Source organism: Mobula hypostoma, chromosome 1 (assembly GCF_963921235.1).
Source record: "Mobula hypostoma chromosome 1, sMobHyp1.1, whole genome shotgun sequence".
Lineage (NCBI taxonomy): Eukaryota > Metazoa > Chordata > Chondrichthyes > Myliobatiformes > Myliobatidae > Mobula > Mobula hypostoma.
This window is the reverse complement of record NC_086097.1, coordinates 168,795,422-168,810,429: the sequence shown is the minus strand read 5'-3', so window position 1 is coordinate 168,810,429 and position 15,008 is coordinate 168,795,422. Positions and strand designations below refer to the sequence as shown.

The following is a 15,008-nucleotide window of genomic DNA, read 5'->3' as shown; positions in this document are numbered from 1 at the left end:
GTATTTGTTTATCATTAAGGTGAGTGCAACAGGACACCAATTGTTCAGACATGTTACATTGGCCTCTTAGGTATAGGGACAATGGTGAATGTTTTGAAGCAGGAAGACACTCTACACTGGGAGAGGCAGAGATTAAAAATGTCTATAAACACACCTACCAGTTGTGCCGTGCAATCCTGATTACCCACCCTGGGATGCTGTCCGGGTAGCCTTGTGACTGTCCACTTGTTGGAAACTTCAGCATACTTCAGCCTCAGAGATGACCAAGATGCAGGTCCCTTTGGGGGTTCAGTGTTGGTGATATCGAACTGAGCGTTATTTTAGAAAAAAGGTTTAGCTCATCTGGGTGAGAGGAAGTGATGTTTGCAGCACCACTGCACTTGGCTTTGAAGTCTGGGATGGTGTGTAGACCTTCCCATAAGCTGCATGCGTTGGTGGAGAGTTGTGTCTGGATCTTGTCCCTGTATTGTCGTTTCGCCGCCATGATGACTTTGCGCAGATTGTAGCTGCATATCTTGAATACCTGCTGATTAATAGCAATGTAAGCTCTATGTCGCACGATAAGTGTTGCTCGCACGGAACTGTTGATCCAGGATTTCTGGTTTGGAAAGACCCTGACCAGTTTCTTGGGGACAACATTTTTCATGCATTTCTGGATGAAGCTCGTGACCTCTGCTGTGAGTTCCGGGGCATCCTTATCATGAAAGACATTCCAGTTGATGTCATCAAAGTAGTCCTGTAGCACGGAGCCCAATTGGTCAGACCAACAGTGGACGATTTTAACTAATGCTGCCTCTTGTTTCAGCTTCTGTCTGTACATCGGCAGAAGCAAGATGAAGCCAGTATACAATTCCATTTTAATTAATTTTCCATTCACTTCTAGTGTGAGCCAAATTGTTAGTCTTGTTGGTTTTGACGTCATAGATCTCAGGGCTACTCAGTCCTGAATCAATCTCATCGTTAACAGATTTTTCATCAGCAGTATGCAGATTATTGCTCTTTTTGAAACTGCAATTTCATAACCTTTTAGCTTTTTCCATTCTCTGTGCAGTTCATTTATTTTTCTCTGCCCACCATGCTCTTTGTATGTGTCCTACCTTGTTGCATTTTCTGCAAGTTTTGCCTTTAAACCTGGGTTGGTCTGGTGTATATGAGCCCCTGCTACAATGATAGCACAATTTATTCGGTCAGGTAGGTCTTGCAATTTTGTAGATCTTGCTTGGGTGTTGCAATTTTGATCACGCTCACTTTCATTTCTGACCGCAACTCACTTGTATCTGTCTGCTGTTTTCATTGAATACACAATTTCAACTGCTCTTCTTAACTCTGAGTTGCACTTCAGTTAGGAGCCTTCTTGAATTTTTTTTTGCAAGATTCCACAAACTAAATGATCACTCAGTGAATAATTAACCCCATCACTGAAATGGCAATACTCAGACAACTACTTCAATTCAGCTACGTATGCTAAAATGGGCTTCTCTTCAATTTTGATTCCATTTATGAAACTTAAAGTGTTCTGCAATAAACAATGGTTTTGGTTCTAATTATTCCTGCAATACTTTCATGCTATTAGCAAAGCTCATTTTGGCTGGCTTGGTTGGAGCAGTTAAACTTAGTAAACTGTATAATCATCCACCTATTGCACTTAGCAAAACTGGCACTTGTTTCTCATTGGCTATTTCATTTGCTTCAAAATACTGCTCAATTTATTCTGAGTACATCTCCCAGTTATCTTTTGTGTAATTGAACACATCTGTCTTTCCGATGTAGCCATCCATAAGTTTCGTTTTAAAATATGATTGTCACCTGATATTCACTGTTTTTGTACCATGACTTTTGTCAGTTTTCTGCCTTTTTTTTCTTCAACTCTACAATCTCTGTCCCCTTTTAAAGAAACACGTGTCATGTTTTTTTAACTATAGCGCAAATGTCTTGCTGAGCTTCAAGAGGTAGGTAGTTCTCTCATGTTTGTTTTTAAAACTTGCTCATCACCATTGTTATGTTCCATATCTCCAGAAATTAATCAAAAGAAAAATACGGCAACTCGGGGATAATTTGTGTATACTTGTACTTTAGTGAGGCGTGCACATAAGACATGATGGCGAAACAACATGTGCTATTCACGTACTTTTGCGTGTAACCCATAAAGAATAATGGGTGCAACTTGTGTGCAATATTACTCAAATATTACTGAAATATTAAATATATAACACTATCATGCAGTTTTTGCATAAGCATGGGATAAAATGGAATCTAACAGCTCCCCAATTTTACCAAATATGTAGTTTATTAATTGAACAAGGGATATCTGGCAAAAGTTGCAACATTTTGTTCATCTGTATAATTTCCTAACTACTGGTATATGGCTTGTCATTTTTTTAAAAAAAGTTTGATTTTTCAAAACCATTTGTATTTGAATATTGACAAATCAGTACAGTTGATAAATTAGCTGATATGATGGTAATAAAAATAATTCCAATTACTCTTTCTTTAGACTTTTGTGCCATTGGATAGTGCTGTGTGGCAAAATTTTTGAATGGTATGAACTTTCAATCAGAAATAATTCCATGAATTTACTACCATTTGAGTTATTAAAAGAAATGTATTTCAACAGCACTTTCCATATTTTCTAAACAGCTCAAACCAGTTTTGCTAACAATAAATTACCTTTGAACTCTGCTGTTCAATTTTTTTTGACAGAATTGTCAGCTAATTTGCATGTTGACCAACAAAAATAATCGACCTGTTACAATTTGCAGTGAGTATTTAGCTGAAGATGATGTATTGTTCTTAAGAGCTGACCTGTTGGAGTTTTATTAATGACAGTTAAACCTTATGTGTTCACTTCACTTCAGCTAAATGCAGGTGAAACCTTAACCTGCCACTTTGAAATAATTTCCTCAACTGACAACTGTGGTGTCAACCCAGTTAATGTGGTCAAACACTGGAGAGTGGCTTGAACTCGCCTGGAATCAGAATCAGGTTTATTATCGCTGATATATATCACTGCCATGATGTGTCAATACAAACATGCTACTAAGGCAAGGCCTTCCCTGGAATTATTACTTATTAATTATATATTCTACTTGGTGTTTTTTACAGAGGAGGTAACCTATTTCTTTAGTTAATATTTCATATTGTGTCCTCAGCCATTGACCTTCAACTGCCTCTGAATCCTTCTCACAACTGGCACTCTATTACTGTTACTGTTGATGGTGAAATTCTAAACAACGTTGGTGCCCACATTAAAAGTTCTCCAGCACATTTTCAATCGGTCTCAGTCTGGAAAGGGTCCTGACTGTGTGGAAAATATCATGTCCCAGTACCCAAGAAGGGCCAACCGAAAGTCTTGAATGACTAGCATCCAGTGGCCTTGACCTCACATCATGAAGATCCTAGAGAAGCTGGTTCCAGACTCGCCTCTGACCCGTGGTCAGATCTGTCCTTCATCCACTACAGTTTGCCTACAAGGAGCACATTGGAGTCAACAGTACTGTCATCTACCTGCTGAACGGAGACTACTCCCATATGGATAAGTAGGGCAGCACTGTGAGGATCATGTTTTTTGATTTCTATAGTGCCTTCAATACTATGCAGACATCATTGCTGGGGGGGTGGGGGGGATGTTCCAGTTAATGCAGGTTGGCACTTCCATTGTATCCTGCGTAATGAACTACCTGACTGGCAAACCATAGTTTGTGTGGCTTCAAAGCTATGTGTCAAACAGCACTAGGGCCCCACAGGGGACCGTATTGGCTACCTTCCAGTTTACCCTGTGCAGCTTGGACTTAAGATACAGCACTGAGTCATGTCATCTGCAGGAATTCTCTGATGACTCAGCAATAGTTGGGTGTATAAATGGAGGACTGGAGGATGAATACAGGGCCCTGGTGGAGGACTTTGTCAAATGGTACAAGCCAAATCATCTGCAGCTCAACATCAGTAAGCCAAAGGAGATTGTAATAGACTTTAGGAAGACTAAGCCTGCAGTGCTCCCTGTTACTATTGATGGTGAAGATGTGGATGTGGTGAGGACCTACAGGTACCTGAGGGTGCATCTGGATGACAGACTTGAGTGGAGCACCGACACAGAGGCTGTGTACAAGGTGGGTCAGAGTCACCTCTACTCCCTGAGGAGATTGTGGTCCTTTGGAGTACGCAGGCCACATGTTCTACCAGTCTGTTGTCGCCAGTCCAATTTTCTATGCGGTGGTGTGCTGTGGCAATGGCATCAACATGGGTGATGCCAACAGGCTCCATAAACTGATTAGAAAGGCTGGCTCTGTCATAGGAGTCAAACTGGACACACTGGAGGCTGTGGTAGAACAAAAGACCCTATGGAAAATCTTGGCAATTCTGGACAATGTTTCTGAACTCTGCATGCCATCTTGGCTGAACAGAGGAACACTTTTAGTAATAGGCTATAAGACAACTGTGCTGCTCCAAAGAGCAGTATATGAGGCCATTCTTACCCTTGAGGCCAAGGGTAAGAATGGCCTCATATACTGCTCTTTGGAGCAGCATAATGATTCAACCTATAGCCGGGGAAGTGATGACCCCCTCCTGTTAGACTGTTTGTGGTAACTTGTTTTTTATATTCTTTTTCTCTTCTCTTCTCTTCTAATACTTGTATGTCTGTGCACTTGTAATGCTTCTGTGACACTGTAATTTCCTTTGGAGTCAATAAAGTATCTTACCGTCTAAAACTTTCAGCAATGCAGTTTAGATCTTTAAATTGTAATCTGGAATTAAACTATGTAAAGACTCTAAACCAGTGATTCCCAAAGTGGGTGATATTGACCTCTGTCCCTGAGGCCAGTGGGAGTTTTGAAGGGGGAGATAAAACTAATGGGGTGGTGGGGGTGGGGCACTGAGTAGCAAGGAGAAGCAGCTGAGTGTTTACAGGCCCAATTTAAGAAATTAATTGCTTATCTTGGTATTTGATCTTTAGTGCCTCATAATGAAATCATAATGAAATACAATGATCACCTCATAACTTCATCTCTTGCTAACCTACCATTCTCTTGAAACGTGTTATAATTGATGAAAAGCAATCTGACACTTAAGTATTTGGCATATCAAGGGAATTCTGGACTGATGAAATCATGTTATTTCCCATGCATTATTGCCATCACTACTGTAGTACGATACCCATATTCTAATCATGCAGTGACACAATTCCTGTGAAGTAGGGTTTGGAGTTCAATGGGATAAAGTTCAGAATCTGCTCTTTCAAATGGTCTTGACCACATTTCTCCAGCCTGTGGTCCAGCCGAGATATTTTGCTTGAGAGGTAATGTTGCAACTATATAGGACCCTGGTCGGACCCCACTTGGAGTACTGTGCTCAGTTCTGGTCGCCTCACTACAGGAAGGATGTGGAAACCATAAAAAGGGTGCAGAGGAGATTTACAAGGATGTTGCCTGGATTGGGGAGCATGCCTTATGAGAATAGGTTGAGTGAACTCGGCCTTTTCTCCTTGGAGCGACAGAGGATGAGAGGTGACTTGATAGAGGTGTACAAGATGATGAGAGGCATTGATCGTGTGGATAGTCAGAGGCTTTTTCCCAGGGCTGAAATGGCTAGCATGAGAGGGTGGTGTCTGAAAAGAGGATGCTGTCCAAATTGCATGCCATCTTGGTCAATGTCTCCCATCCACTACATAATGTACTGGTTGGGCACAGGAGTACATTCAGCCAGAGACTCATTCCACCGAGATGCAACACAGAGCGTCATAGGAAGTCATTCCTGCCTGTGGCCGTCAAACTTTACAACTCCTCCCTTGGAGGATCAGACACCCTGAGCCAATAAGCTGGTCCTGGACTTATTTCCTGGCATAATTTACATATTACTATTTAATTATTTATGGTTTTATTACTAATTAATTATTTATGGTGCAACTGTAATGAAAACCAATTTCCCCCAGGATCAATAAAGTATGACTATGACTAGTTTTAAGGTGCTTGGAAGTAGGTACAGAGGAGATGTCAGGGTTAAATTTTTTATGCAGAGAGTGATGAGTGCATGGAATGAGCTGCCGGTGAAGGCGGAAACGATAGGGTCTTTTAAGAGACTCCTGATGGGTACATGGAGCTTAGAAACGTAGAGGGCTATGGGTAAAGACTAGGTAGTTCTCAGGTAGGGACATGTTCGGCACAGCTTTGTGGGCTGTATGTTTTCTATGTTTCTAACTGTGATGTCATAACTTTCCCCTTTACTGATTGCAGTGCGTGAGGTAGGACTTAAACAATAGGTGATTGACTGTGGTTGTTAATCTATAAGGAAAATGGCAGAAGTGGGCCAAACAAAAAAGAAGTGTGATATCTCTGAAGTGTGGATTTATACCAGCACCAAGCAACCAACGGCAGCCAATGTGTCTGTTTGTGTGATAGTTTTTTTTTCAAATGAAGCAAAGAAACAGTCCGGGTTCCGTGAATGTTTGAAAAGAATACTCTTTGATAAAGCAAACAAGATCTTGGCTTATTTTCGGTCACTTTGTGAAAACTTTCGGAAATGGATAACAATTCAAAACATTTATCAACCCTTTACAACGAAACAATGATGGTTTGTGTGCTTCATACAACATTTCGTTATTCATTACTAAATCTGGAAAGTCCCAGCCCATCAAGTCCACTCCACCATTTTACCATGGCTAATCCCTGATCCCATTCAACCCCATACACCTATACTCTCACTATATCCCTTGATGCACCAACCAATCAGGAATTTATCAACTTCCGCTTTAAATATCAAGCAGTAGTAAATCAAGGCAACTGGACTTGCTGTGTTGTCTAGAAGATGTTTTGCCACTCAATCAAGAGGCCTTTTTCAGTTCCAATCCATTGTGCGTAGTTTTCCGGATTACAAACTGAGTTGTTCAAAGGTATAATAATCACATGAGGGTCATTAAGTCATAGATGTAACGAGAGGGTCATTAGTCTTTGCATGAATGGAGGTGTGAACTGTTGTGGAGATGCCAGGGTAGAGATGTTCGAACTGCATTGTAAGTAGCTGGTAGGTACCCCACCCCCTCTGTTCAGGGATGGCTTTCCCATTTTGACAAAGTTAGCTTCTTTAACCCCTCTTTCAAACCACCTGTCCTCCGTATCCAAAATATACCATCAAAGGAGAGTCCCTTGTCCTTCAGATGTAGATATACAGCAGAGTCTTGACCTGGGGTGTTGGTCCTCCTATGTTGTGCCATCCATTTGTGAAGTGGTTGTTTTGTCTCACCGATCTGTGCAGCTCTCATTGCATTGGATAACATATACAACAATGCTGTGTTTACGTTTGGGTGTAGGATCCTGGGGGTGGACGAGCTTCTATCTGAGAGTGTTTGTAGGTTTAAAAAAACACAGGGATTCAGTGTTTGTTGAAAATCCTTTTGCGTTTCTTTGAAACTCCAGCTACATGTGGGATGACTGTTTTTCCATCTGCCTTGCTCCTTACCTCTGTCTATTGGGCTGACGTCCCATCTGGTTTTTGTTGCTGCCTTGATGAAGGCCTAGTCTGGGTAGCCGCAAGCTTTCAAGGCTTGTCTCAAATACTTGTGCTGCTTGTATTTAGCTGTAATGTCAGTGGGCACATTCTCGGCGACAGCAAGACCACTTGCCTTGATTTATGATGACTGAGAACCTTCAAGGACGATCTGCTTTAAATATACCCATGGATGACCTCCACTGCAGTCTGGCAGAGCATTCCACAGATTCACCACTCTTTGGCTAAAAGAAATACCTCCTTCTGTTCTAAAAGGTTGCCCCTCAATTTTGTGGCTGTACACTCCAGTTCTGGGTAGCCCCGCCAGAAGGAGCAGCCTCTCCACATTCACCTTACCTAGTCCCTCCAACATTCAGTAGGTTTCAATGAAATTCTCCCGCATTCTTCTAAATTCCAGTGAGAACAGACCCAAAGCTGCCAAACGCTCCTCATATTTTAACCTCCTCATTCCTGGAATCATCCTCGTGAAACTCCTCTGGATTTTCTCCAATGACAACACATCCTTTCTGAGATAAGGGGCCCAAAACTTTTGACAATTCTCACAACTGCGGCCTAGCTAGTGCCTTATGAAGGCTTAGCATTATCTCATTGTTTGTATATTCTATTCCCCTTGAAATAAATGCCAACATTGCATTTGCCTTCTTTACCACAGACTCAACTTGTGAATTAACCTTCTGGGAGTCTTGTACGAGGACTCCTAAGTTGGAATCTCTGATGTTTGAATTTTTTTCCCATTTAGATAATAGTCTGCACTGTTGTTCCTTTTACCAAAATGCATTATCATACATTTCCTAACACTGCGTTCCATCTACCACTTTTCTGCCCATTCTTCTAATTTAAGTCCTGCTGCAATGGTATTGCTTCTTCTGCACTACCTACCCCTCCACCTATCTCCGTATCATTCACAAACTTTGCCGTAAAGCCACCAATTCCACTATCTAAATTATTGACAAACAATCTGAAAAGTAGCAGTCCCAAAGCAGAGTCCTGAGGTACACCGCTAGTCACTGGCAGCCAACCAGAGAAGGCCCCCTTTATTTCCACTCACTACCTCTTGCCTATCTGCCACTCCTCTAATCATGCCTGTATATTTCCTGTAACACCATAGAATTTTATCTTGTTAAGCAGCCTCGTGTGTGGCACCTTATCAAATGACTTCTGAAAATCCAAGTAAATGACATCCACTGCCTCCCCTTTGTCCAACCTGCTTGTTACTTCTTTGAAGAATTCTAACAGATTTGTCAGGCAAGATTTCCCTTTACAGAAACCATGCTGATTTTGACATATTTTATCGCGAGTCTCAAAGTACCCCAAAACCTCATCCTTAGTAATGGACTCCAACACTTTCCCAACCTGAGGGTAGGCTAACTGGCCTACAATTTAGTTTATTTTGTCATCCTCTCTTCTTGAAGAGTGGAGTGACATTTGCAATTTTCCAGTCCTCCAGGACTATGCCAGAATCAGGTGATTCTTGAAAGATCATGACCAATGCATCCGTCATCTCTTCAGCAACCTCTCTCAGGAGTCTGGGATGTTGTCCATCTAGAGCAGATGACTTATCCACCTTAAGACCGTTTCCATTTACCTAACACTTTTTCCTTTGTAATAGCAATAGCACTTACTTCTGCTCCCTGACTCTCAAAGACCTCTGGAACACTACTAGTGTCTTCCACAGTGAAGACAGATGCAAAGTATCCATTAAGTTCATCTGCCATTTCTTAGTCCCCTATTACTACCTCACCAGCATCATTTTCCAGTGGTCCAATATCAACCCTTACCTCCCTTTTACTATTTGTATTACTGGGAAAAAAAAACTTTCAGTAACCTGCTTTATATTATCGGCTAGTTTGCCCTCATGTTTCATCCTTTCCCGTCTTGTAGCTTTTTAGTTGCCTTTTGTTGGATTTTAAAAGCTTCCCAATCAACCAACTTCCCACTCATTCTGCTACCTTGAATGCCCTTTCCTTGGCTTTTATGCAGTCCTTAACTTTCCTTGTCAGCCATGGTTGCCAGTTCTGTCGTTTGAGAAATTCTCCTGTGGGATGTATCTATCCTGCACCTTGTGAACAAGTCCCAGGAATTTCAGCCACTTCTGTTTTGCCATCATTCCTGCCAGTATCCTCCTCCAATCCACCTGGGCAATCTCCTGTCTCATGCCTTTGTAATTCCCTTTATTCCATTGCGATACTGATACAAGTGACTTGTGCTTCTCCCCCTCAAATTGCAGTATGAATTCAATCATATTATGGTCACTGCCTCGTAAGGGTTCCTTTATGTTAAGCTCCCTAATAAGATCTGGGTTATTACACAACACCCAATCTAAGATGGCCTTTCCCTGAGTAGGCTCAAGCACAAGCTGTTCTAAGAAGCCATCTTCTAGGCATCCAATAAGTTCACTCTCATGCAATCCAACACCAACCTGATTTTCCCAATCCCTTTGCATATTGAAGTCACCATTGCAATTGTGACATTACCCTTATTACATGTCCTTTCCAGCTTCCCTTGCAATCTCAATCCTACAGCTTGGCTACTGTTTGGAGGCCTAGATATGATTCCCATAATGGTTTTTTTACCTTTGCAGTTTCTTAAATCCACCCACTAATATTCAACATTCTCTGACCCTAAGTCACCTCTTTCTAAAGATGTAATTCCATCTCTTACCAACAGAGCCACACATGGCCTATACCTCCCTGCCTGTCCTGTCAATACAAAGTATATCCTCTTCGTGTTAAACTCCCAACTGTGACCTCCTTGCAGCCACAGTTCTGTGATGCTCACAACGTCATGCCGACTAATCTTTAATTGCGCTACAAGTTCGTCCACTTTATTCCAAATGAGCAATTTTTCAAAGAAGGACATTTTGCTTGCCAACATTCTTGCTGGTACAACAGATAGGGTGCATCAGTGACAGAATACCACCATGAGGTTATAACGTCCTTGGCAAAAAGCTGTAGCTAACATTTGCCATTCACTGTAATTCACAGACAACATCTTGTCACCAAAAAAAACCAAAATGATTGGCTCCACAAATAATTAAATACTCTTATTGCAGCAGTAAGTAAAATTAAGTTCCATGCTCTCTATTTTGAAACTGATAAAAATTCTTTGACGACTTGAATGCTTCATTCAATAATCAACTCAAGAATATTAGGCATGACATTGCCTATTTCTTAAAATTATTTGCAACATTTAATGAAATCAATCTTCAATTGTAAGGAAATGTGGATCTTACCAAAGTCATATCAGTCGTCTCCACATTTCTGTCCAAGTTAACCCTATTGAAGTGCAACATTGTCCAATGCAACCTTTTCTAATTTCTGAGCCTCTTTTAGTAGGAAGAGAAAGAAAATGCCAGATGATCATCATGTATGCTGTGCCCAACTGGGTGAGCTGCATAAACACGTAACAGGGATTTCAGGATCTTCTCTTGACCCAACTACTAGATTGGGTAATAAATCCATTTGTGAATACTTGTAATGAATTAACAAGATAGATGAAGGACTGATTTCTGCAAAATGACTTTGAGCTGAAGCTGAGGTTGAAAAAATCACGTCAAGTCTCTTGGTGGCAGAAAGAAATCTCTGAGTGTTATCCTGTACTGTGGAAAAAGGTCAAGATGTCTTTATAGCCTTTCCAACATCCTATTTAGTGTTGCGTGGTTTCAGTGCAGTTGCCCAACTTCTTTCAAAGCAACAAAACAGCTGCAGACTAAATGAGGATCTGAGACTCTTCCTGAGTGATATTTAGCCTGATGATGAGAACCTGATTTCACTGCACCAAGCCCATCCATCTCATTGAATGTGAAAAAGTAATTAAGTGAATGTTTGGAGTACTAATGTATGCTCTAAAATTGTAGATGTAAATTATTTTTACTGTAATTAAATAAATAAATCATTTTATTTGTAGCTTTAAATAGATTTGAATAGTTTTTGCAATTGTCACTGCTTTGAATTTGCAAATTCTATTTTCTTTCACTGTGCATTGTATTCAAAATTCTTTATAGTTTTTAAGTAATGGCTAGATGGGGTGTGGCACAGTGGATATGATCTAGGAACCAAGAGGGCAGTAGCCCAATAAAGTTTGGGATCCACAGCAGTAACACTAGTTCAAGAGTTTGTGCATTTATTTAAATGGTCCACAGTTGCCGTGGATAGTAATCAAATGAAAAATTAAGGAAAATGTCAGTAAATTTAATGTAAATGCAACTTTGGACGACTTAATGATTAGTTACATCATAGACTAACTCTTTACATTATAATTAAAAGGTTCTGGAAGTATTGGATGGGTGTTTCAAAAAGCAAATAAAGGCTTAGAATGGCTGCTTTTGCCTTGTGAATCCATGTATTCTAATTTTAGACATAAAGTGTAATTTTGGAAAAGTGTTTTCCCTTAGCTTTTATGGGAGTAGGCAGTTTAAATGGTTCAACAGGGACTAGATGCCTTGAAGGGCCTACTTCTGTGCTGCACTTTTCTATGACTCTATTTTGTCTGCTTTGTGAAAACACATTTTACTAGTGACAAAGACAATGTTTTGAATACTTGCAACAAGGAAATATAATAAATCAAGCATTATTTTGATTTCCAATTTAAACAGGAAAAGTTGAAGTGAGAATATTTTTTAACTGACATGGGGTGTCATACCTAGTTTGCATTCAGCCCCTCCTTGCCACCTCTTATTGAGTGCATATCCCACACTTCTAAATTTGTTATTGTTCATAGATATTTGACAATCATGACCTGTCACATTTTTGTGTTTGATACATTCTGAATCAAGTTTCATTAGTATTAAGACTGTAGCTTTGAATGCACTTGTCATGAAATGTTTATTCAAATTTTTTCAGGCACTGAATCTAAAGTTCCAGTTGGAGTTTTAAATCTAAAACTTGAAATATATCCCCATCTGATACAGCCACTCAGCCAGGAAGTAGTTGACACTCAGGTACTGTATCTGTTGTAATCTATCTTGGGTATAATTTCCTGATTTTTGTAATGAATTGGGTGAGAACAAGTCTTTTGATAGTGTCACTTGCTGAAGTGGTATGTACGTTGCTCCTAAACAGATCTGTTTAGGCCCAATCACTGCAAGTAAAAACTTGGAAAAGGCTGGTGTAATGCCGCTGATTATTTCATTGTTCTAGAGAAATACCGGTAGAATCTGAGGGAGGATATCAGCTTCTTAGAAAACAATCTTTTCTGTTTTTCACTCCGACCAAACTTCTAATTTTCTAGGTAATTTATTCTTTTTTACAAATTCTGTTCCTGGTTCTGGTTAAATGTATGTCCTAGATTGTTCCATCTCACCTGCTTAAAAAGTTCAAACAATTATTCTCTTGCATTACTCAGAACAAAGCAAAGCAGCACCATCCTCTAAACAAGATGGCAATAGCAATTCTATTGCCCATTTTCTTGGTAATACTCTTTATGGGGTTTTTATTCTTATGCGCTTTGCTCTATTGGCAGTGAAGCAGGGTGACCAGGTGAAGTTATAAAAGGATATGAATTCCTTTTGCATTGATAATAGCAAATGAGAAACTGTAGCTGAGAACAGTATTGGCAATGTGTGGGGTTGCACTACAATAACAATAGCTTCAGCAGTTCCCTAGGAGATGCCAACAAGGTATCACCTGACATCAGTCAAAATTGGTGTCAGAATTTATCTAATCATCAACAAAATATGATGCACACTCTGGTCTGACCAAAGTTTTGATATTTGACTATTTATCTTCTATCTATCTGAGGTGATGAAAACCGACTGACAACCTCCTAGAACATTTGCCAATATTTCTTGAAGCATTAAAATTTTAATTTTGCACCATTCACATTGCTGGTTTTCATTTATTATTATAGTCACATGTATTAAGATGCAATTAAAAGCTTGTTTTGCATACTTTTCATACAGATGAAATAATTAGACAGTGCATTGAGGTAGATAAGGTAAAACAATAACAATGCAGAATAAAGTGCAGAAACAGAATTTAGATTTTTAAAAATTACAATGATTATAATAGATGTGATGAGTGGATCTGCAGTGAGCAGCCTGCTGCAAGTTGCCACACTCTTGATTTTCCACCAAATGGAGGTTCCCAGTAAACGGAGCTCATTGTAAGTTACAAGCTGATTCATTTTTCAAAAATTAAATAAATGAACAGAAGGCAGTTTTCCTGTGAGTTACTCATTGTACAAGGAAAACTAACTTATTTTTGGAAAAATTTGTATTAGTTTGATATTTAGAATCCGCTCTCTTCGCAGGAAAGCAAAAGCAATGTGGCTACTGTATAGGCAACACAAGCAATTCTTCCCAAAAACATGATCCCCAACACCAGTTAAAAGAAAGGCAGCTTGAGAATCATTTCCATCTTGTTTACCTTCCAGGTCATATGTTACTCTAGCCAAAATGTATATTGCTGTTGCCTCATGATCACGAGGTAAAAATCCTAGAATTCTGTACTTCTAACATGTTGTATGAACCTTAACCATATCCAATACAACCCTTTGCCACCTTCTAAACAACAAAAAATTGTTGCAGAAGTAACAAACACAAAATGCTGGAGGAACTCAGCAGGCCAGACAGCATCAATGGAAAAGAGTGAATAGTCAACATTTCAGGCTAGGATGCTGCAACCCCATTTTTTATCTTTTCCTTGTAACCTTTGATGCCCATGCTAATCAATGGCCTACCAACCACCACTTTAAATATGCCTAATGACTAGGCCTTCACAGCCATCTGTGGCAATGAATTTCACAGATTTACCACCCTTTGGCTAACAAAATACCTTGCCATCTCTGAGGTTCTGAGGCTGTTACCCTCTGGTCCTAGAAAGCATCCTATAGGGATGACATTTGGGGGGGGGGGCGGGGGGACAGTCCTTTCACCTCTTTCCACCACTTGGGATCCAAACAGTCCTTCCACGTGAAGCAGTGATTCACTTACACTTGTAACAATCTAGTGTGCTTTGTGTAGTGTTCATCATGTGGTTTCCTTTACATTGGATTCCTTCCCACAACTTCTTACCCTGTAGTTAAGTTGCCTGCCAGCTCATTTATTCTGGCTTAACATATTCAGCCTAATGATTTATCAAGGAAGTTGAACTTTTGTTAAGATTTTGTTCAAGAGCAAGGAAATTATCACAATAAAAAACAGTTAACCATGTGATCGGATTTCAACACTGCCTATGATACATGGCAATGGTGACATCCATCGCTTATCAACATGTTGTAGAGAATCACTGTGACATAGTATCTGTGCTGTGTAAGAATTTATGGCCAAACTTTGTTTCATATTTTTAACTGTTAAAATTTACAGCTAACATTAGAACGTCAAAAGTCTGCAGAAAAGGAACGTTTGTATCTCATATATGCCAAACAGTGGTGGAGAGAGTATCTTCAGATCAGGCCTTCACATAACACCAGACTTGTGAAAATCTTTGCACAGGTGAGTGTTTAAGCTTATGTTACTAAAATGTTAAATTTTAATTTCGTATTTCAGATAGTAAGGTAATTTTGCAAGTACC

General features: G+C 39.9%; 1 protein-coding gene across 2 annotated transcripts in view; it reads left to right on the top strand.

Annotated features, from left to right (window-relative positions):
- cep76 (centrosomal protein 76) overlaps nt 1-15,008 on the top strand; it is a 75,868-nt gene that overhangs the window by 19,388 nt on the left and 41,472 nt on the right. For both annotated transcript variants that reach the window (XM_063040877.1, XM_063040873.1), the window contains exons 6-7: nt 12,339-12,436; nt 14,801-14,929. In XM_063040877.1, the coding sequence (XP_062896947.1) occupies nt 12,339-12,436; nt 14,801-14,929 (227 nt within the window). The remainder of the gene's footprint in view (nt 1-12,338; nt 12,437-14,800; nt 14,930-15,008) is intronic.